At 36.6% G+C, this 24,799-nt stretch overlaps 1 protein-coding gene across 4 annotated transcripts in view; it reads right to left on the reverse strand.

Annotated features, from left to right (window-relative positions):
- Positions 1-243: 243 nt before the first annotated feature.
- The window catches only part of ASAH2 (N-acylsphingosine amidohydrolase 2), a 121,250-nt gene continuing 96,694 nt past the window's right edge, over positions 244-24,799 (reverse strand). For 3 of the 4 annotated variants that reach the window (XM_032609339.1, XM_032609340.1, XM_032609342.1), the window contains 6 exons: positions 24,571-24,666; positions 21,784-21,879; positions 19,493-19,639; positions 5,230-5,289; positions 2,431-2,519; positions 244-465 (listed from right to left, as the gene is read on the reverse strand). In XM_032609339.1, the coding sequence (XP_032465230.1) occupies positions 276-465; positions 2,431-2,519; positions 5,230-5,289; positions 19,493-19,639; positions 21,784-21,879; positions 24,571-24,666 (678 nt within the window). In that variant the 3' untranslated portion in view covers positions 244-275. The remainder of the gene's footprint in view (positions 466-2,430; positions 2,520-5,229; positions 5,290-19,492; positions 19,640-21,783; positions 21,880-24,570; positions 24,667-24,799) is intronic. The other variant, XM_032609341.1, reaches the window with a different exon arrangement.

The raw sequence follows: 24,799 nt of genomic DNA on the forward strand, positions 1-24,799 counted from the left end.
CTAGAGCAAAGGTAAATGGGACACATACACATGTCTCTCTCTCTCTCTCTCTCTTTCTCTCTCTCTCTCTCTCTCTCTCTCACACACACACACACACACAGACACACACACACACAGACAGACACACACACCTGTCCCATTAGTAGTAAACTATCTGTCCCCAAACAAGGACAATTATTGAAGTCATCATAATGGTTACATTCACATGAAATTGATTATTTAAATCATACAGAGTACAGCTGCTCTTTATCAACTTTTTTATCTTTGTCAACTTTTCACCAAGTAGTTACAACGTCAAAAGTGGAGGGAGTGCTTTCAAACGGAAGTATGACAGCCTTGAGAAAGTTCTTTTTCCGATTGTGTCCAAAGTATCTTATTCTGTAGGTTCCAGGTTGGGCAGTATCTGGAATATGCCATTGTATCGTTGCATTGCTATGACCCCTTAATCCCTTGTGCCAATAGAAACTGTTGGCAGGAAACAAACAAACAAACCCAATTTTACTCTTAAAAATGTGTGATTAGAAAAGTGTATGATTATTCATTAAATGAATAGGAAGGGAGTACCTACCATAAGCAAGGCACTATGCTAGATATTGAGAGTATAGCAATGAACAAAACAGTAAATACTTCCTAGAAGCAGACCTTTAAGAAACAGCCATTTGTAGAAATATCTTCACTTGTTCTACCTAGCTACTTAAATTCTATCTATCCCAGGTAGCCTCACTTGATATTCAGAACACAGGATGTCCCCTGCTTTAAAACTGCTATAGCATCCTTTTAGCCCTTGCCATCCTCTGCTTCAACTTGACACTCCTTTTTGCATCTAGATTCATTTGTTCAAAATATATATTTCATTAGCTCATGTGCCAGACTCTATGCTGGAGGTACTGAGAATACCATAGCGAGTGAGACAGACGTGGTCCAAAGTTTCATGGAGTTTATGTTCTACTAGGGCAGAGATAGGAAGAAAGCAATAAACAAGTAAACCAACAAATAATTTTTAAATTTATAAGTGAAATGAAGAAGTAGGACAGAGGGAGCCCTAAGGAGATGTCATTTAAACTGAACCCACACACGTCTAGAGGAAGAATATTCTAGGAATAAGGAAGAGAGAATGCAAAGTGTCTGAAGCAGGAGCAGACTTGGTACAGCCACGGAACAGGATACAGGTGAGTAGGATCAGGGCAGAGTGAACTGTAGAAGAGTGGCTGAGATGATAGAAACAGATGGAGTCAGATCACGTTGGTCCTTGTAGACCATGGCAGGAAGTTCAGCTACTCTCCTAGATACAGCAAGCTACCATGGGCTAACTAACTGATACTCTCAGTTATGTGGAGGGCAAATCCCCTGGGCAGAGAGGGTGTGCTCAGCATCCTATGTTTCCTCAGTGACAGGTCCAGTGCTTTCAGTAAATAGCTGGTGATACTGCTGCTGTTGAACAAGGCTGAAGACTACACATATCCTCCGTGTTGAATGCTATTCTGATTGTGGGCTCTTGAAAACAAATCATCCTTTTTTGTCATCCATATAACCTTATTTTGGCAATAAATATGTATGTATTACTTGTTTAAAGATTACCTATACCCTAGAGTCCTAAAGATCAGAAGAAACATTATGCCCATATTTTTGAATGGCTATCAAATAGGCCACAACAAGGTCATATCTCTATTTTCAGTTAACCATGGGAGCCAAACCAACATACAAATAATCACTTAGCTTGAAGTGGTTTGAATTAGACACAAATTGCCAAAAATTTTGCCCATGTCCATGCTACTGTCCTGTGGTAGGAAGTTTACAGAGTTAGGAACGGAAACATTTTCTTACTTCAAATATATTTTCAAATCTTTACATTATCTATTCAGCTCAGGTATTTGATAACAAAAAGCACAGAGAGATGTTTCTCTGAGGAAACTCCATAAACACATTCCTTTCCTCCTTGGGTCAGTAAGAATTAAACACTCAAGCTTCTTGTGTTTTAGTAATTCAAATGAAGAATCATTGACCATATACAAACATGTAATACATGGTAGGTATGGACTCGTTATTTTCCCAGAAGGGATGTTGGGCTCTACAGAGCCATCTCAACACCTTCACCCAGCAGCCCTTTCAACCACTTTGCAGGAAGGCTAACCAGCTCTTAGGGGTAATGTCTGTGACCATGGAAAAAGACAACACTAACAGATGTTTATAAGAATTGAGGTCATAACCTCATTAGCATCTAATCTTACAGAAGCACACACCACATTGTTTTGTAGAAAAAGAGGATCAAAATGAAATCTAATAAATCAACTAAATATGGCCAGAAGGCTCCTTGGGAATTTGGTATCATTAATATCATGTACTGAGCCAGTCTTCCCATTTGTCTTCTCTGCATTACTAACCAACTCGTTTCAGGGCTTGAAAAACAAAATAGTCAATAAACGTGCTCACCGAGTCTCCCAGGAGGCATCATTATGCATTATCTTCCATGTTGCTGATGTGGCCTCATATTTCTCCACAGTGAGGAAGGTCTGATGGGTCTGAAATGCAATTAATATAACTGATCAGACACTGCATAGTCACAGAAGAAACGTGTTTGTACATTGTACATACCCCATACTCCCCTTTGTTGACCATTGCTAACCTCCCAATATCTGTTATGAACGTGTATTAGAATTTCATCCAAATCCTTAGGTGTTCCTCTTAACATTCTATGCAATGTCTTCAGAGTGTTAATTCATCCAGTCTATTAAAAAGCACGGCTTTTCTTTAGAAAGCTGAATGAAGCATAATTTTAGAGCTGAGAGAAAATTTTGGGAATTAGAGCAAAGAAGAGATGAAATAAAACAAGATTTAGAAAACGCAGCAAACAGTTTCATGACATGTTTACTGATCTGTATTCCAAGACCTTCTCTATTCACCTCAAGATTTAGGAGGGAAAATGGGAAAATTTCCTCATCTTTTCATCTCCAGGTAAGTGAATTATTAGTAAATATACCTGCCTTAGTGAAAGAATGGAAAAGGATGCATAAATCTTCCTACTCCTAGGGTGCTATAAGCGACCCTTATATTTTGTCATAATGGATTCCTAGAAACCCACATCATAAGCAGATTTTATTTTCCCAGTGGAAAATAAAAATTTCCACATCAGTGGAAAATTATAGTAATTTGTTTTAGGCCAAGAATTCAGCTTCAAATAAAGCATATATTTAAATAACATAATAAATTAAAATATACAAAGGCCATAAATCTCCAATTTTCCTTAAAAATCTTTAGATTATGGCCCTTAAGGGCAGGACTTGTGTCTAATTTACCTTTATCCATCACAACCCTGTAATTTACAGGTGTTCAAATAAATGCTGAATGGATCACCTACTTATAGCTGGGCCATGGGATTATTTAAAATTCTTCAATTACTCACCTAATGGATTATATTCAATAAAAAAAGTTTTCGTAACCACAGTGACTCTCAAAGAGAACTGTTCATGGCCATTTAGGGCAGAGTGACACTGGGAAGGCCTTCAATGGAGTAGGAGATAGGGTGGAGTAGGACCCAGTGTATAGGTCTAGAGTGCAGATCAGAGGACAAGGCTAGGATGCTGAATGTGTGAACTATGTGACCATCCTCTCCTCGCCTCCCAACCTTAATCTTTTCCAGATACATAATTAGTTCATACAGGTTAATTAATCTCTCTAAGCCTCAGTTTATTCACCTGTAAAACAGGGATAATAAAACATAACTCATTGGGCAGTAGGGAGGATTAAATTAGATTCATGTGATGATGTATGTAAAACTTTAGCCTCGTACCTGCAAAGAGTAAGCATTCAATAAATAGTGGTGAGGAAGTGATGATTACTAAAAATAAAGGGCACCAGAAATTGTTTTATGCCAAGTCCCAAAACATTCTTAGAAATTAATTCTATTCTCATTATAGCGCTTTAAGCAGTTTAGTCTCTTGTTTCTCCATGGCAATAATGATGATAATATTTCTCTACCCTAAGGATGTCAGATTACAGCTAATCCTGCAGTCTTGCTACAACACTTTAATATCTTTAGAAAGTAATGTTGTAAACATGTAAATATTCTGGCATGACTTGACTGCCTAGAGAAGTTATTTCAAACATGTGCATGTTGACTGCCCAAGTGGTAGAAAAAATTTCCCCAATATCATATTTGAAAATGTCATATTGTCACAATTTTTATCAAAGGAATAACCATATTTTAATAAACAGGGATGGGAAGGCTTATTTGGAAGAAAGGTATTTTGGATTGTAAGTGACAGTGGGCTCTGGGAAGAATGGCTCATAGATAAAGTGAATGCATTCTCCACCCTATGAAAAAATCTGACCTTGAAATCACTTTCATAAACCCACTTTCTATTTCCTCTATATATTTCTTTGTTGTTTGAATTTTTACAACTCAAATGAGTCTGGTTATTGCTTGTGTAGTCATATGAACATTCCAAGGAAGTTACAGAGGAGTAAAATAACTTTACTTTATTCATAGATATATTATATATACTTTATTACATATATAAATACATATGACAAAAATAAAAAACTATGAAATGATATGTAACAAACTGTCAACAGTGATTACCTCTAAAAATGTTTATGAAAAGGAGGTATTTTCACGTTCTATTTTAAGCACTTCTATACTGTCTGTTTTTACATGGGATCTGTATTTCTTGTGTCATTTTTCAAGATTAATAAATAAATACCATATTAGTGCCAGTAGCAAAAACTAGGGAAATGGCCAATGCAAGAAAAAGTAAAGTGCATGGGCCAGGGCTCCAAGCCAGTAGAGCGTCCACCCAGGGATCCATGATCATTCCACAACAGTAGAGGCAGGACCAGAGTCAGGAGTGCAGGAGAAGAGGAGAGGAGACAAAGATACATGTCACACTGGCCTTAGGATTATTTTACCAAATTCAATAGAGTTTTAAAATTGGAATATGGAAATAGGAACTGTATTCAAATCTTCATCATCTCAAGAGACAATGCCATTCTCTATGCATTGTGCTATATGTGATCGTAAGTAGAACCAGTTAAATGTTTCCTGTGGGCTTTTTTCCCAGACTCAACTCTACGTTAACTGTTCCCACTGAAAATTTCCTCACACCTACAAAATAAGATGAAAAGTAAGTTGGAACATTTTACCTTTATTTTGTTAAGCTCTGTAGGTATACTTAAGTAAATGAAAGGCTAAAAAGTGGACTTAAATTTGTACAAAGAATCAATGATGCTTACCTTGTTCTCTGCTGAATTCTTCGGGTTAGCACCTACAAATGTAACTTCAACAACTTCTCCCTGAAAATAAAAACTCATTTTATGACTTCTAATAAAAGTATTTTTTGCCATGCTCATATTTGGGCCATTATTTATGAAATGTTTCTAGGAGTTTGGGTACCTGTAGAGATTGTATTCTGTTTAATCAAGTGAAGTTGTCTTCTGAGAATATTAGAGAAAATACACTTGTAACAATGGACACAGGAATTTGGGGGCAAAAAATTACTTCAGAATTTTGGGCCAATGGATTTGCTTTTGGTAGATTCAGATATAGGTGAAGATTTAGAGCTATAGTTCAAATTAGTGACAGCATATTAAAATGGCTTCTTCAGCCTTGGATAACTTCTTACATCTCCCTCCCATACACATCTAGGAAATGGACTGAATTAAATAAGGAAAGCCAAAACTTTCCATGGATGACTTATACTTTGTTGTTGTTATTTTTTTTATATACAGCAGGTTCTGATTAGTCGTCCATTTTATATACATCAGTGTATACATGTCAATCCCAATCTCCCAATTCATCACACCACCACCCGGCCCCCACCCCGCCGCTTTCCCCCGTTGGTGTCCATATGTTTGTTCTCTACATCTGTGTCTCAATTTCTGCCCTGCAAACCAGTTCATCTGTACCATTTTTCTAGATTCCACATATAGACGTTAATATGCAATATTTGTTTTTCTTTCTGACTTACTTCACTCTGTATGACAGTCTCTATATCCATCCATGTCTCTACAAATGACCCAATTTCGTCCCTTTTCATGGCTCAGTAATACTCCATTGTATGTATGTACCACATCTTCTTCATCCATCCATCTATCGATGGGCATTTAAGTTTCTTCCATGACCTGGCTATTGTAAATATTGCTGCAATGAACACTGGAGTGCATGTGTCTTTTTGAATTATGGTTTTCTCTGGTATATGCCCAGTAGTGGGATTGCTGGATCATATGGTAATTCTATTTTTAGTTTTATAAGGAACCTCCATACTGTTCTCCATAGTGGCTGTATCAATTTGCACTCCCACCAAGAGTGCAAGAGGGTTCCCTTTTCTCCACACCCTCTCCAGCATTTGTTGTTTGTACATTTTCTTTTTTTTTTTTTTTTTTTTCTTTTGCTGTACGCGGGCCTCTCACTGTTGTGGCCTCTCCCCTTGCGGAGCACAGGCTCCGGACGCGCAGGCTCAGCAGCCATGGCTCACGGGACCAGCCGCTTTGCGGCATGTGGGATCTTCCCAGATCAGGGCACGAACCCGTGTCCCCTGCATCGTCAGGCAGACTCTCAACCACTGCGCCACCAGGGAAGCCCTGTTGTTTGTACATTTTCTGATGATGCCCGTTCTAACTGGTGTGAGGTGATACCTCATTGTAGTTTTGATTTGCATTTCTCTAATAATTAGTGATGTTGAGCAGCTTTTCATGTGCTTCTTGGCCATCTGTATGTCTTCTTTGGAGAAATGTCTATTTAGGTCTTCTGCCCATTTTTGGACTGGGTTTTTTTAAAAATATTTTTTAAATATTTAAAAAATAAATATTTTTTAAATATTGAGCTGCATGAGCTCTTTATATATATAATTTTGCAGATTAATCCTTTGTCCGTTGATTCGTTGGGAAATATTTTCTCCCATTCAGAGGGTTGTCTTTTCGTTTGTTTATGGTTTCCTTTGCTGTGCAAAAGCTTTGAAGTTTCATTAGGTCCCCTTTATTTTTGTTTTTATTTCCATTACTCTAGGAGGTGGATCAAAAAGGATCTTGCTGTGATTTATATCAAAGAGTGTTCTTCCTATGTTTTCCTCTAAGAGTTTTATAGTGTCTGGTCTTACATTTAGGTCTCGAATCCATTTTGAGTTTATTTTTGTGTATGGTGTTAGTGTTCTAATTTCATTCTTTTACATGTAGCTGTCCAGTTGTCTCAGCACCATTTATTGAAGAGACTGTCTTTCTCCTTACCTCCTTTGTCATAGATTAGTTGACCATATGTGTGTGGGTTTATCTCTGGGCTTTCTATCCTGTTCCACTGATCTGTATTTTTGTTTTTGTGCCAGTACCATATTGTCTTGATTATGGTAGCTTTGTAGTATAGTCTGAAGTCAGGGAGTCTGATTCCTCCAGCTCCATTTTTTTCCCTCAAGACTGCTTTGCCTATTCGGGGCCTTTTGTGCTCCACACAAAGTTTAAGACTTCTTGTTCTAGTTCTGTAAAAAGTGCTATTGGTAATTTGATAGGAATTGCATTGAATCTGTAGATTGCTTTGGGTAGTATAGTCATTTTCACAATATTGATTCTTCCAATCCAAGAACATGGTATATCTCTCCATCTGTTGGTATCGTCTTTAATTTCTTTCATCAGTGTCTTATAGTTTCCTGCATACAGGTCTTTTGTCTCCCTAGGTAGGTTTATTCCTAGGTATTTTATTCTTTTTGTTGCAGTGGTAAATGGGAGTGTTTCCTTAATTTCTCTTCCAGATTTTTCATCATTAGTGTATAGGAATGCAAGAGATTTCTGTGCATTAATTTTGTATCCTGCTACTTTACCAAATTCATTGATTAGCTCTAGTAGTTTTCTAGTGGCATCTTTAGGATTCTCTATGTATAGTATCATGTCATCCACAAACAGTGACAGTTTTACTTCTTCTTTTCCAACTTGGATTCCTTTTATTTCTTTTTCTTCTCTGACTGCTGTGGCTAGGACTTTCAAAACTACATTGAATAACAGTGGTGAGAGTGGACATCCTTGTCTTGTTCCTGATCTTAGAGGAAATGCTTTCAGTTTTTCACCATTGAGAATGATGTTTGCTGTGGGCTTGTCATATATGGCCTTTATTATGTTGAGGTGGTTCTCTCTATGCCCACTTTCTGTAGAGTTTTTATCATAAATGGGTGTTGAATCTTCTCAAAAGCTCTTTCTGCATCTATTGAGATGATCATATGGTTCTTCTTCTTCAATTTGTTAATATGGTGTATCACATTGATTGACTTGCATATATTGAAGAATCCTTGCATCCCTGGGATAAATCCCACTTGGTCATGGTGTCTGATCCTTTTAATGTTGTTGGATTCTGTTTGCTAGTATTTTGTTGAGGATTTTTGCATCTATATTCATGAGTGATATCAGTCTGTAATTTTGTTTTTTTGTAGTATCTTTTTCTGGTTCTGATATCAGGGTGATGGTGGCCTCATAGAATGAGTTTGCACGTGTTCCTTCCTCTGCAACATTTTGGAGGAGTTTGAGGAGGATGCATGTTAGCTCTTCTCTAAATGTTTGCTAGAATTCACCTGTGAAGCCATCTGGTCCTGGACTTTTGTTTGCTGGAAGATTTTTATTCAGTTTCAATTTCATTGCTTGTGATTAATCTGTTCATATTTTCTATTTCTTCCTGGTTCAGTCTTGGAAGGTTATACTTCTCTAAGAATTTGTCCATTTCTTCCAGGTTGTCCATTTTATTGGCATAGAGTTGCTTGTAGTAGTCTCTTAGGATGCTTTTTATTTCTGCGGTGTCTGTTGTAACTTCTCCTTTTTCATTTCTGATTTTATTGATTTGAATCCTCTCCCTCTTTTTCTTGATGAGTCTGGCTAATGATTTAGCAATTTTGTTTATCTTCTCAAAGAACCAACTTTTAGTTTTATGGATCTTTGCTATTGTTTTCTTTGTTTCTAGTTCATTTATTTCTGCTCTGATATTTATGATTTCTTTCCTTCTGCTAACTTTGGGTTTTGCTTGTTCTTATTTCTCTAGTTCCTTTAGGTGTAAGGTTGGATTGTTTATTTGGGATTTTTCTTGTTTCTTGCGGTAGGCTTATATAGCTATAAACTTCCCTCTTAGAACTGCTTTTGCTGCATCCCATAGGTTTTGGATCATCGTGTTTTCATTGTCATTTGCCTCTAAGTATTTTTTGATTTCCTCTTTGATTTCTTCAGGGATCTCTTGGTTATTTACTAACGTATTGTTTAGCTTCCAGGTGTTTCTGTTTTTTACTTTTTTTTCCTGTAATTGATTTCTAATCTCATAGCATTGTGGTCAGAAAAGATGCGTTATATGATTTCAATTTCCTTAAAATTACTGAGGCTTGATTTGTGACCCATGATGTGATCTATCCTGGAGAATGTTCTGTGCACACTTGAGAAGAAAGTGTAATCTGCTGTTTTTGGATGGAATGTCCTATAAATATCAATTAAATCTATCTGGTCTATTGTGTCATTTAAAGCTTGTGTTTCCTTATTTATTTTCATTTTGGATGATCTGTCCATTGGTGTAAGTGAGGTGTTAAAGTCCCTCACTATTATTGTGTTACTGTTGATTTCCTCTTTTATAGCTGTTATCAGTTGCCTTATGTATTGAGGTGCTCCTATGTTGGGTGCATATATAGTCATAATTGCTATATCTTCTGCTTGGATTGATCCCTTGATCATTATGTAGTGTTCTTTCTTGTCTCTTGTAACATTCTTTATTGTAAAGTCTATTTTATCTGATATGAGTATTGCTACTCCAGCTTTGTTTTGATTTCCATTTGCATGGAATATCTTTTTCCATCCCCTCACTTTCAGTCTGAATGTGTCCCTAGGTCTGAAGTGGGTCTCTTGTAGACAGCATATATATGGGTCTTGTTTTTGTATCCATTCAGCAAGCCCTTGTCTTTTGGTTGGAGCATTTAATCCATTCATATTTAGGGTAGTTATCGATATGTATGTTCCTGTGACCATTTTCTTAAGTGTTTTGGGTTGGTTTTTGTAGGTCGTTTTCTTCTCTTGTGTTTCCCACTTAGAGAAGTTCCTTTAGCATTTGTTGTAGAGCTGGTTTGGTGGTGCTGAATTCTCTTAGCTTTTGCTTGTCTGTAAAGCTTTTGATTTCTCCAACGAATCTGAATGAGATCCTTGGCGGGTAGAGTAATGTTGGTTGTAGGTTCTTCCCTTTCATCACTTTAAGTATATCATGCCACTCCCTTCTGGCTTGTAGAGTTTCTGCTGAGAAATCAGCTGTTAACCTTATGGGAGTTCCCTTGTATGTAATTTGTCGTTTGGCCCTTGATGCTTTCAATAATTTTTCTTTGTCTTTAATTTTTGCCAATTTGATTACTATGTGTCTCGGCGTGTTTCTCCTTGGGTTTATCCTGTATGGGATGATCTGGGCTTCCTGGACTTGGGTGGTTATTTCCTTTCCCATTTTAGGGAAGTTTTCGACTATAATTTTTTCAAATATTTTCTTAGGTCCTTTCCTTTCTCTCTTCTCCTTCTACGACCCCTATAATGCGAATGTTGGTGAGTTGAATGTTGTCCCAGAGGTCTCTTAGGCTGTCTTCATTTCTTTTCATTCTTTTTTCTTTATTCTGTTCCGCAGCAGTGAATTCCACCATTCTGTCTTCCAGGTCACTTATAAGTTCTTCTGCTTCAGTTATTCTGCTATTGATTCCTTCTAGTGTAGTTTTCATTTCAGTTATTGTATTGTTCATCTCTGTTTGATGGTTCTTTAAATCTTCTAGATCTTTGTTAAACATTTCTTGCATCTTCTCGATCTCTACCTCCATTCTTTTTCAGAGGTCCTGTATCATCTTCACTATCATTATTCTGAATTCTTTTTCTGGAAGGTTGCCTATCTCCAGTTCATTTAGTTGTTTTTCTGGGGTTTTATCTTGTTCCTTCATCTGGTACATAGCCCTCTGCCTTTTCATCTTGTATATATTTCTGTGAATGTGGGTTATTCGGATGACTTATACTTGCACATACACTTACATATAAAAGATACAAGATGGATTGACAAGGTGTGTATTTAACTTTTCTCCTGACATAACTAAAAAACTCGACAAATATGTATTAAAGAATGGTTTTAAAGACAGTAGGCATAAGAACAGTGATGCTTGAGTGACAGAAAATGAAAAAGATGAACCTACAATTGCCTCAGTTTTATGCCTTCAGAGAGTTTACAGGCCACACCATAAGGAGGCAGAATCAAGCAATGCTAGGCAGTCTATGTAAGTTAAGGAATAGATGTGGGAGTCCAAGACAGCCAAGTGGTCTTGAGTTCACAGGGTAGAGTAACAGAGAAAAGAGAGGACCATAGAAAGGAGAGGTACACAGAGAGAGAACTCTGGAGATTTGCAGAAGGCTCCCTTCAACTCTGCATGCATGTAAGGAAAGTACCTGAACCTAGGAAAAGAATCATTTAAAAGAAATAGAGAGAAAATCCCAGGCTCATAGAGAACTGTGAAAAGTTCCTGTTCCCACCAGCCAGAATGGGAAAACTCATAATTCAAAAGAATTCTACCTTAAGTGCAGGGTGGAGAGATTTTCCCTAGAATAAAAGCAGCTCTGTCTAAAAACTTAAAAAGACCCACCCAAATCAAACTCTTCCCAAATAATTCAATAACACCCCAAAACAAAGTTCAAAAATATTTACAGGAATAGGAGAACATCTAACACCTAACAAGATAAAAATTCACAATGTCTGACATCTAAATTATCAAGCATACAAAGGAAAGAAAAGCTCTTCTCATAATGAGAAAACTCTCAATCAAAACTGACCCATAAATGAATTAGATGATAGAATTAGTAGACAAGGACACTAAAACAGTTCTTATAACTATTCTGTGTGTTCAAAAATCTAGCAGAAAGAATGAACATGTTAAGTAGACATGTGGAAGATTTTTATTTAAAATTACCTAATCCAAACCCCTAGAGATGAAAACTACAGTATCTATAAAGAAAATACACTAGATGGAATTATCAAATTAAACACTGCAGAAGAAAAGATTACTGAATTTGAAGACAGAGCAATAAAAACTATACAGAATTTAAAAGGGGAAAAGACTGAAAAAAAATGAACAGAGCAGCAGTGAGCTGTGGAACAACTTCAAGCCACCTAATATATAGGCAATTGGAGTTCCCAAAGGATAGAAGAGTGGAAGAAATTCAGAAAAAAATAATGAATAAATAATGGCCAAAATTCTCCAAATTTGCTGAAAACTCTAAGCCCACAAATCCAAGAAGCTCAATGAACCCCAAGCACAAGAAACATAAAAAAAATGACATCAAGGATCCTTAAAATCAAATTGCTGCTGGGGCTTCCCTGGTGGCGCAGTGGTTGGGAGTCCGCCTGCCGATGCGGGGGGCACGGGTTCGTGCCCCGGTCTGGGGGGATCCCGCGTGCCGCGGAGCGGCTGGGCCCGTGGGCCATGGCCGCTGAGCCTGCGCGTCCGGAGCCTGTCCTCCGCGGCGGGAGGGGCCGCAGCGGTGAGAGGCCCGCGTAACGCATAAAAAAAAAAAAAAAAAAAAAAAAAAAAAAAAAAAAAAAATCAAATTGCTGGAAACTAGAAATAAAAAGAAAAAAATTCTAAAAACAAGAGGAAAAAGAAGACACATTACACAGAGTAGAACGTACATAAGGATGACAGCAGATTTTTTTCCCCACTGAAAACAATGTAAACCAGAAGACAGTACAGCAAAATCTTAAGGTCTTAAAAGAAAAAACTGCTAACCAAGAATTCCATAAACAGTAAAAATATTCTTAAAAATGAAGATGAAAGTAAAATAAAGACATTTTCGAACATATAAAAGAAGAAAGAAATATGTTAAAAGATGTCCTTCAAGCAAACAGAAAATGACACTAAATGGAAATTTGGATCTACAAAAAGAAATGAAGAGTCAGTTGTTAATTTGTGAGTTAATATAATATTTTTCTCTTATTATTTAAGTCTCTTTAAAAATAATCTACTGTTTAAAAATAACAACAATCCATCATGGAGTTGATAAATCATATAAAAGTAAAATATATGACAGTAACACAAAGACCAGAAAAATATCAATGGAATAAAACCACTGGCCAGAATGATCAAGAGATAAAAGTCAAACAGAAGGCTCAAATTATCAGTACCAGGAATAAAACAGGGGACATCAATACAGATTCTATAGATATGTAAAAGACAATAAGGAAAAATTGGCAATGACTTTACACCTGCAAATTCAAATAACTTAGATGAAATGAAATGGACAAATTCCTTGAGATACAGAAACTACTAAATATCATTCAAGAAGAAGTAAATGGCCTTAATAGTGAAAATTTACCAAACTGTATACTTTAAATATGTAGTTTATTGTATGTTAATAATACATCAATAAAAATATTTTTTATAATAACAAACTAACAAACAAATAAGTCTTCACATGACTTACTATGGCACACAAGACCTTTTACAGGTAATTTCCCACCTGTTGCTCCACCTTAGGCCCTCTATAGTCCACATACCTAGAGGCGGTATGTCTTGACAGGCTCTGTGAACTCCTATTCATCCTCCAAGACCTAGCCCATATTAAAAACATTTTTTAATAAAAACAGTCCATGGATTCATAATCAATGATGACCATCTAAACTGAGATGTGCTGTTCAATTATTTACTTTTAACTCCCCTGAATAACTAGCATTAATTTATTTTTTCTAATTTTCTTCATTTTCACCAGTGAGATTATCAAATTAGCCAGTCTCACCAATGGTTAGGAAAATGTTTCAACAACAATTAGAATTTTCTGCAAAAATCAGTATATTCTTTATATAGAGCAATCAGCCCTGCAGCCAATATCATGGTTCACTTAAAAAAATAAAATTTGTATCCAGTTAGCCAAATTTTCCTAATCCTTAAAAGCGTTCTTGTCCTTGATTTTTCTTCTTACCATCACAATTTCCTGCTTAGTCACACTCACCTTAACTATGAGAGACAACCCCACTACAAATATAATGTGCCAATTCAAACAGTAGTGGTATAGAACAGACGTTTCTGACATGAAAGAGTGAGGAGGTCAGTAGGCCCCTCCCTAAAAAGCAACTATATAAATAGACAACACTGTCAAAAATAACCATTTTAAAATTTTATTTTACCTCTTGAAATAGTTGATTTACAATGTCATGTTAGTTTCTAGTGTAGTGATTCAGTTATATACTTTTTTCATATTCTTTTCCATTATAGGTTATTATAGCTTATTACAAGATATTGAATATAGTTCCCTGTGCAACAGTAGGACCCTGTTGTTTATCTATTTTCCATACAGTAGTTTGTATCTGCTAATCACAAACTCCTAATTTATTCCCTCCCCACTTTCCCCTTTAGTAACCAAAAGTTTATTTTCTATGTCTGTATGTTTCTCTTTTGTAAATAATTTCATTTGTATCATATTTTAGATTCCACATATCAGTGATGGCATATGATATTTGTCTTTCTCTGTCTGACTTACTTCACTTAGTATGATAATCTCTAGGTCCATCCATGTTGCTGCAAATGGCATTGTTTTGTTCTTTTTTATGGCTGAGTAGTATCTATTGTATATTATATAATACCACATCTTCTTTATTCATTCATCTGTCAATGGACATTTAGTTTGCTTCCATTCCATATCTTGGCTATTGTAAATAGTGCTGCTGTGAACACTGGGGTGCCTATATCATTTTAGAGTTTTCTCTGGATATATGTCCAGGAGTGGGATTGCTGGATGATATGTAACTCTAAAAATAACCATTCTGGCACTTCAATTATCAACCAAAAGCTGAGAAATGTTTGTTCATTAAAACTACTAAACTTAGTGGTAAGCACAGTGCAAGTTTTTGGTGTTCTTACCAGGGTTGCTCTCATCCTCTGTAGTACTATATTTCAACCAGAGCAGGGAAGGCCATAAAATCAACAGCTTTTCTGCTGCTGCCAGAAGGAACTTACTTAATTTGGAACATAGCCATTTAAAGTGGTGATCTCAGTGGAAGGCAAACATTGAGGGATAGTGGCTAGACTGGTAATTGGTGATTTAATAGTTTGTGGGGAAGATAACTGTCATAGTTTTAATAAGCTCTTATCCTATCCTGGACTAATCAGGGGCTATGATCATACACAGAGAACAGAGCAGGCCCAAACCACTCATATATCCCTGGCTAATGTCTCGATGTATGTGCAGACGAGATATAAGAGACCCCAGTGGAAATTAAAATTTGGGGAAAACTGAAAATGGTCTGAAGTTTGAATGCATACCCTAGCCCACACAGTTCCATCAGCAGAGATTGAAATTCTTACTTCTTGAGCCACCTAAATACAAACTCTGAACAATATCCAGCTGAACATTAAGTTCTGTAATCACAGAAGCAACACTTGAGAGTGAGACTTAAAATCAAGTATAAAAAACTGAGCAAAGATATAGCAGCCATACATTGTAAGAGAGACAGACTTTACTAATTAGTCCAGTCAAGTTTTAAATGAGCAAACAAATAAACAAAAATAACAACTCTGGGGTGGGGAAGTGAAGCTAGAATCCAGAGTTGCTACAATATATCAACAAACATGCAGTATTCAAACAACAACAACAATGAAATGAGATGTGCATACAAGAAAGTATCACCCATACTAAGGGGAAAAAAGGAACAATCAAAATTGCTTCTCTGTGTCCCCAGATGTTAGATTTAGCAAAGACTTCAAAGGAGCTATTATTAAAATGTTCTAAGAACTAATATAAATCAGGTTTAAAGAACTAAAGGAAAGTATAATGATAATGATTTAACAAACAGAGACAGTGAAGAGAATTTTCTGGAGTTGAAAATCACAACAACTGAAATGAAAAATTCACTAGAGGGATTTCACAGCAAATGTAAGATGACAGAAGAAAGAATAAGTGAACTAGAATTTATCAATATAAATTATCCTATATGAAGAATAGAGAGGGAAAGAAAGATTGAAGTAAAATTAACAGAGCCTGAGAAACATGTGGGACAACACCGAGTATATTGACATTCACAAAACAGAAGTCCCAAAACTAGAAGAAAGAGAGAAAAGAACAAAAAACTTTTTGAAGGAATAATGGCTGAAAACTTCTCAGATTTGATGAATGTTACCTTATAGATCCAAGGAACTCAACAAATTCCAAGTAGGATAATCACAAAGTAATTCACATCTAGATATATTGTAGCAAACTAGTGGTAGACATAGACAAAAAGAAAATTTTGAAAGCAGCAAAAGTGATTCATTTCTTACAGAGAAATTACAATAAAATTAACAATTGACTTTTCATTAGAGAGTGAAGTACAGAAAGTAACAGGATAACATATTCAATGTAATAAAAGAAAAAAATTTTTCAATCAAGAATGCAGCAAAACCATTCTTCAAAGATAAGATAAATCCATTCCAGATAAACAAAGGCTGAGAGAATTTGTTGTTAGTATAACTGTCTTACAAGAAACACTAAAGGAAGTCCTTCCAGCTGAAAGAAAATGATGCTAGATGATAATACAAATTCTTAAAAAGAAATAAAGAGTACCAGAACTGGTAAATATGTAGGTAAATAAAATTTTTCTATAAATATACTTTTTTTTTTTGCAGTACACGGGCCTCTCACTGTTGTGGCCTCTCCCGTTGCGGAGCACAGGCTCCGGGCACGCAGGCTCAGCGTCCATGGCTCACAGGCCCAGTCGCTCCGCGGCATGTGGGATCTTCCCAGACCGGGGCACGAACCCGTGTCCCCTGCATCGGCAGGCGGACTCTCAACCACTGCGCCACCAGGGAAGCTCTAAATATACTTTTTCATAGATTTTCTTAATGTCTTTAAAAGACATAAGCTTTTATAAAACAATAATTATAACACTGTATTATTACATTTACATGTAGATATAATATGTGACAATATCACCAAAAATGGGAAAGGGAAAAAAGATATTTGGGAAGAATCTTTTTGTATTTTTTAGAATTAAGTTAGTATTATATTAAAGTAGGTTGTGGTTAGTTAAGATGCATATTATAGCTCTGTGACGTGAGATATAAATATATATATATATATTTGGTCTCTGCCCCCATTTTCTGGCACACAGCTCGTAAAACCCTTGGAATCTCCGCTAATGTGTCTTTTGTATGCTATTAAGATAACTGGTGGCTGCAGACTTATGCATCACCTCTGAATGGGAGCAAACAAACCCTGTGATTGGAGGGTTAGAACTTTCAACTCCAACCCCCCGATCTCCAGGGAAGGGAAAAGAGCTGGAGGTTGAGTTAACTGCCGATGGCCAATGATTTAGTCAATCATGGCTACATAATGAAGCCTCCACAAAAATCCCTAAAGTTTTCGGTTTGGAGAGCTTCCAGGCTGGTGAATATGTGGAGACTCTGGGAAGGTGGCATGGCTGAAGAAGCTCTGCATTCTTTCCCCCATACCTTGCCCTATGCATCTCTCCATTGGTTGTTCCTGAGTTGTATCCTTTTATAATAAACTGGTAATCTAGTAAGTAAACTATTTTCCTAAATTCTGTGAGCTATTCTAGCAAGTCATTAAACCTGAGGAGGAGGTCATGGGAATCTACAATTTATAGCCAGGCTGTTAGAAGCACAGGTGACAACTTGGATTTGCCACTGGTGTCTGAAATATGTGTGTATGGGGAGCGGGAGGTGAGGGGGAGGGTGAAGTCTAGTGGGACTGAGCCCTTAACCTGTGGGATCTGTGCCAACCCCAAGTAAATACCATCAGAATTGAATTGAATTGTAGGACATCAAATTGGTGTCCACAGAGAACCGGAGAGTTACTTGGTGGGTGGAAACCTCCACACATCTGCTGTCAGAAGTACTGAGTGGAGTGTAAAGAGAAGAAACAGAGTTCTTTTTCAAGTCCCTAAAATAACTACCAGGAAAACAGCTAAAAATATACACAGTAAAAAACCAACAGAGGAATTAAAAAAGGACACTAAAACATAAAAATAACCTAAGCATCCACCTTAAGAAATGCAAAAGAAGACGGTGTAAGAAGAGCAAAATAAAATCAAAGCAGGCAGAAGGAAAGAAATGAAACACTAGAGCAAAAATCAGTGAAATGGAAAAACAGATAAAATCAACGGAGCTAAAAGATGGCTCTTTGAAGACATAAGTCAGCAAAATCAGGCAGAAGGAGGGGACATCATTATTGACCTTACAGAAATTAAAAGAATTATAAGGGAATATTATGAACAAGTTTATCCCAACACATTAGACAATTATATGAAATGGGAAAATTCCTAAAGACAAAGTAAACTCTTAGAAAGACACATAATTGACTCAAGAACAGAAAATCTGAATAGGCCTAAAACGAGTAAAGGAACTGAATTAGTGATTTAAAATTTTGCCATAAAAAGAAGCCCAAATTCAAATGACTTTGCTGGTAAATCTGATCCAATATTTAAGGAAGAAATAACATCAATCTTTTGCATATATTTTCAGAAAATACAAGAGGAAACACTTTCTAATCCTTTACTGAGACCAGTGTCACCCTGATACCAAGGGCAGACAAAGATGACACATGAAAAGAAGACTACAAATGCCCCTCATGGACATGAGTACAAAACTCTTTAGAAAAATGTTAGCAAACCAAATTTAACAACATGTAAAAAGTATTATATACCGTTACTAAAGGGTATTTATTTAATATCTTAAATCAACCAATACAATACACCCTATTAATAGAATAAAAACCAAAAACCACATGATCACCTCAGTAGACACAGAAAAGGATTTGAAAAACTTCAACACCTTTTCTTCATAAAAACTCTCAACAAACTAGACATGGAAGGGAATTTTTTTAACCTGATAAAGGGCATCTACAAAAATTCTAAAGAAAACATTATACTTAATGACTGAATACTTTTCCTCCTAAGATTAGAAACAAGATAAGGATGTCCAGTCTTACAACTTCTTTTCAACATTGCATTGGAGACTCTAGCCAGTGCAATAAGGAAACAATTAAAAGGCATCCACAAAGGAAATTCATAAAGGAATAAGGAAACCTGTTCTTATTCACAGATGACATACTATACATAGACATTTCTAAGGAATCCACACCAAAACTATCTATTGGAACTAATAAATGATTTAGCAAAGTTGCAGGACACAAGATCTATATCAGATAGTAGTGGTAGAAATCCTGCTTCATTTCTATGTGCTTGTCCTATCCTTGACATATCATAGACAACTTTTCTATGCTACAATGAATGGTTCCAGGACTATCCCTTTAAAAAGAAAAGGAATAATTTGAATTTTAGAAATTCAATTTTCCACAATTACCAACTGAAAAATAAATACTTCCCCATTTGCATGTTTTCAGAGCCTCTGCAGAGATAAGAACAATTTTCTAAATCATTGCTAACAGCTGGCCCGAGGCATGATTCGAGGCAGGTGGTGACATTAAGCAACATCTTTCCCCCCATCCCCACACAGTCTTCTGAAGGATCCCAAGACCTCTCTGCGAGTCTTACCACTCTGTATTTAGGGTTGGCTGGCTGCAGGACATCCCCAAAAGTTGTGCCTACAGGCGCTCTATCCACAGTATTAGGGATTAATGGGGCCATCAGGCCTTTGAAAAATAGAGGCTCTGGACCGCTGCTCAGATTGGCTACTGTATCCTAGAACAGAGAGCACTTGCTTAAGAAGCATACAATGTAGAGTCAAGACCCTTCCCCCCAGATCCCCAAAAATGCCTTCATTAAAGCAAACACATACACACTCACTTTCCCACTCCCTCTCCCTCTTCCCAAGAGCTAACAACTGTAACAAAATGCGAGGGGAACTCTGCTGAAATAGGAGCCTAGATGTCCGTAATTTTAACTTTTGTGACTAGAAGAAAGTGTCAGTCACAGGTAACACTTTCACTCCCCTAGGCAGTATAATCTAGAGTGTAAGCTAGGAATCATGCTCCACGAGTTTAGATTCTGGGACAGCCATTCTTTAACTGTATGACTCCGGACAGAAACACATGATAAGCCTCTGCAACATGACACTGTAATTATTCTTTTCAGGTTTAAAAAGTGTTGAGTCTCTCTTATCCAAAGTCACTACCAAGTTTTTTCCTAAATCCTTCTCTGTGCTCATTAAAGAATATAATAAATATATTTTTAATTTAAAAGTTAAGATCAGCCTGTATCATGACTGGTTTAATCTATACTTTCCACAGAATTTGCCACCTTTAATAGTGTCACCAAAATTCTAATCTCAAATTTTAAATAGTCCTCATATGGACTTGATGTACTTTAATCCTTGCTTTATATGTTTAATCTTGACAGCAGCCACATAACCTACTCATTATCATTCTCATTTTGCAAATGGGAAGATAGGCTTGCAGATACTCAGTGGGTTTTTTTTTCAAGATCACATAGATATTCTTAGACACGTAACTGTAAAATTCTGAAACAAATTTCCACAAAACGAATCACACTTTTCTTCCTAAATATCACTATAAAATTTGATGACTCTACTTCCATGGGAAGAGCTATAAACCTGTAATTGCATGAAAGTTAAACAGTGGTTATCTCTAGAGATGGGTTAGAGGTTTATACTGTTCTGTATAATCTGGATTCTACAAATAGTTAGCTTTTATGATGAAAACTAAAAATAGTTCTGTTTTTAAAAAAAGTATCAGACCTAAAATTGAAAAGAATATTATGATAAAACAATAACCTGATAATTAAAATATATCCAAAGTAAATACCTTGTACTGAAACTTCAAACACACAGTCAATAACTAATTAGATGGAGACATATGAAATTGCCCATATTTCACTATTTTGACCTACAGAAACAGCAGTTTTGCTTCAATTTAATATATCCAAGCTCTTTCTGTGAAAGGGCTTTATTGTCTTTGCTATGCCATCATTGCCTCACAGCCTTTATTGGGGCTTATGTGGTATTGTACAAGGGTCCATTTATCACATTGAAGTCCTTATCCTGCTTATTGACTAATCTTTTGACACCAGAGTGAAGCTTCATACATAAACTATATTCCAGAGGGAAGATTTACACAAGTTGAGTTACTTTAAGTAAACTTATTTAGGTGTACAGATTTTAGGTAGATACAATGTGTGTGTACATTCCAAGACACTGTTGCACTTTATCAAATCTAAGGCTCTATTGATTATAATAACTATTATTATTTTTGAACCACCAAGAAAGTGAAAACATGCTACTAACTATAATTGTAAGATTCCTTTGATTGGAAGATATTGAGTTGGCCAAAAAGTTTCTTCAGTTTTAGGTAAAAGTAAAAGACATTTTTCATTTTCACCAAGAACTTTATCAAACAATGTATTCATTAACCGAATGAACTTTTTGGCCAACCCAATACATCCCAATTTCAGAGATGTTATAATATGGAAAATGGGCATCTCAGAACTGATAAACCACTCAATTCAGGAAGCAACTGGAGAGAAACTGACCAAGATTAGAGAGCACTGGTTCAACTCACAGTTATAGTAAGCTTGATCACTTCTCATCTCTGAACCTATTTGCTCATCTGAAAAATGGGGAAAAATACCTCCATACTTCACAAGGTGACTGGGAGGATAATAGGTATGAAAAAAGTGGTCGCTACCAAAAGATGTTAATTGACTCTGAATTTATTTTACCAGTTTCACTTCTTAGAGATACCTCACAACTACAATATTTTTAAATATAAAGATTTTCAAAGAAACTGAACACTCAAAGCTAAGGTCTTTTTTGCTTCCCTCTGCATCTCCCCACCCCTGAGACACACAAACATACAATTTTTGATTACCGTAGCAATGGCCTTAGCAAGGACTCTGAAAAGCTGGATGTAAGCAGACAGAGTATGTGGTCCATAAATTGTGGATGCTGCCTCATACCGCTGAGCCTGCAGGAGAGGCAGAACAGAGTCTTATACCATTCTGCATATTTCAATCCATTTACAGAGGTGTTGCATTTTAGTGAGGGGTGATGACTGCACATCTTGCATAATCCAAACTGACATAATTCAAGACTACTTATGACAAAGGAGAGTGGGCATTTCCATTTACCAGCAAAAGTAAATGGCTCCCAACAACTACTTGTTCAAGGCAGTGAAGAATTCTCCTGGCTTATGCCATTTGGACCAACAGTCCAGTTAACCTGAAAGAGAGTAATAGCTCCTGAGTTTATGTCTATCTTAAGTACTTGTAATATAAATGTTTTCCCCCAAAGAGTACAGCAGGAGAAAAAAATGAGGAAAAATAAGAGTCTTAGTAACTCCTGGATAAACTGGGGGGTGATGGAACTATCTGGAGAAGGACATTTAACCCATCATAGAACTATAAAATGGAAGCAAATACAACTCCTTTTACTTGAGCACCAAGGCTTTGGTTGTTCCACAGAAACCGCCAGTTCATCAAATCTAACCTGGAACTCATCACTCCAAATATATCAGCTTTCCCTGCAACATTCTTCATCTCAGTGAAGGCCATCCTTCCAGTCTCCCATGCCAGGATCATCTTGCAGTCAGCTTAGACCTACTCTCTCTCCTTCATCCTATATCCTATAAGTCTCCAAGTCATCATTACTTAACATCTCTTGAATTTTTTCATTTTCCTCTTTCTTTACTGCTTTACCTTGGTCAAACCCTTAGCTCTCACCCAGATCATAACTACAGCTTCTTAATCAGTTCTCTGCCTCTACACTTGTCCTTCCAATTCATTTCCTACACTGCCAGCCTAGTGAGCTTTCTAAATTACAGATTTCAACAGAGCATTCTTTCCTCTAAATTCTACTGCAGTTCCCCCAAAATCTTCCTTATTGAATCAAAGCTCTGAGGCACAGCATAAAAGACTCTCCATCGATCTAACCCTTGCCTCGCACTCTAGCCCCTGTCTCACTGCCGTCATCATGCTAATTCCATGGTACTCAACTAATTATGGCCCCTTAAATATACTAAGTCTGCCCCTCTGGACCTTTGTGTATGTAGCTCCCTCAATATGGAACACCCTCCCTAACTTTTATTTGCTTAATTAGTCCTTACTCATTCTCAATAACTTGGACAAATTCTACATCTTCGTGAAAATCTGCCAGTCCCCAACTTCAAATACCCAGTCTAAACTGATGCTCTTTCTCTTCGTTTTCACAACACCTTGTGCATCCCTTTCACAGAAGTGTAATCACCTGCTTTCTTCTATGTCTTTTACTGGCCCATAAATTCTAGTGGTCTTGAGGGCAAGGCACTGTTATGCCCAGATAGTGGCTAGTACAGTATCTCTCACAAAACATATCTGTTGACCGAATAAGTTAATTAATTAATTAATTAATACTAATCTTTTCATGTCCCTAACCAGGAGACAAGCTAGTAGGGGTTCCTAACTTTACTTGCGCCTTGGACTACTTTGGCAGTCTGCTGAGGCCTATGGACCCCTTTCAGAGCAACATTTCTAAACACATAAAATAAAATACATGGATTGACAAAGGAAACCCATTCAACTGAAATCAAACAATAATAAACCAATTTTGCAATAGAGGAATGTTTGTGCTTCTGTATGATGCTACTGAGTAACAAGACCTAGTAGCAGATCTAATAACTACTGTGATTTTAAAATAGCAATGAGAGTAAAAGGTATTTCCAGATGTGCAGTAACTATTTGTGATATGAAAAATATTCATGGTTCCTATTGGTGACAAAAGTCAGAGGTACAGCTAATATTCTGTCATTTGTTGCCTACATTCATAATTGAAAGAGATGCTAAAAGACAGTTACAGATAAATGAAAAAGTGGATACGTGAAAACTTATTCACACCTAAGTTTACCCCAGTTAAGAACCTTTATTCAACAGAATTTCCTAGAAGGCAGGGACCCTTCAGTAAAGTCAACAGAGGGCAGCAGGGCAGACTCTACTGCTGGAATTACTGAGTATTTGTCAAGGGGTAGCCTGTGTGCCACAGTATGGATTGCCAAGTTATACCTGCAGATGTATTAGAAACCATTAATTGTGGAACTCTACACCATTTTCACGTTTTTAACTACTGTTGTTTAAAAGTACTTGGGCTACTTTCTGTACTATTTGTAAACAAAAACGCATTACCAGGCAGCAGCCTCCCTAATTTTTTTGAGGCTCTGTTTCTTAATCTGTATCATGGATATAATAATACCCTACTTCAGTCAGGGCTAATTGTGAGGATTATGTAAGATCACATTTGCAAGCTGCTTAGGCAGTGCACTCAATAAACAGAAGCTATCAATGGGAGTTTTTCCCAGGTTCTACAGAAGTTTAAGGCACCAGAAGTATTAAGGATAGAGTTAGGAATGTTGTATGCCATAACCCAGGCTTATTATCAGTGCCCCCGACAGAGTAATTTATTTCAGGGAAAGTGGAAGTCAGTGAGACTAGAATTTTGACCTGAACTTGGAAATGGTCAACCTAGAACTCCCAAATACAACCTCTGGCTTATCATTCTCTTACCAGCCCTAAAACAAAATCACCTCTCAAAAACACGATTGAGGAAGTCCACAAAGAAATTCTGCATTTGACGCAATAGTCTTGACCAGGGTATAATTCATTTAAATGATGAGAACTTTTAATTTTACCTGGTATTCTTCATAGGTGGTAATGTAGTGTGTATATACATTGCATAGACCTGAAATAACAACAGTCATATTCAGCATCCCATAAGTTGCAAATTCCTAGGGGGAAAGGGAGAGTGCAATAAAATTACTCTTCATCTTATAGTGTATTATCATCCTACTTATACTTAACATACAATTATAAATATGAATCATTAGTGTAAGGTAACTATCTTAATATTTTTCCTAATGA

This window comes from Phocoena sinus, chromosome 16 (assembly GCF_008692025.1).
Source record: "Phocoena sinus isolate mPhoSin1 chromosome 16, mPhoSin1.pri, whole genome shotgun sequence".
Taxonomy (NCBI): Eukaryota; Metazoa; Chordata; class Mammalia; order Artiodactyla; family Phocoenidae; genus Phocoena; species Phocoena sinus.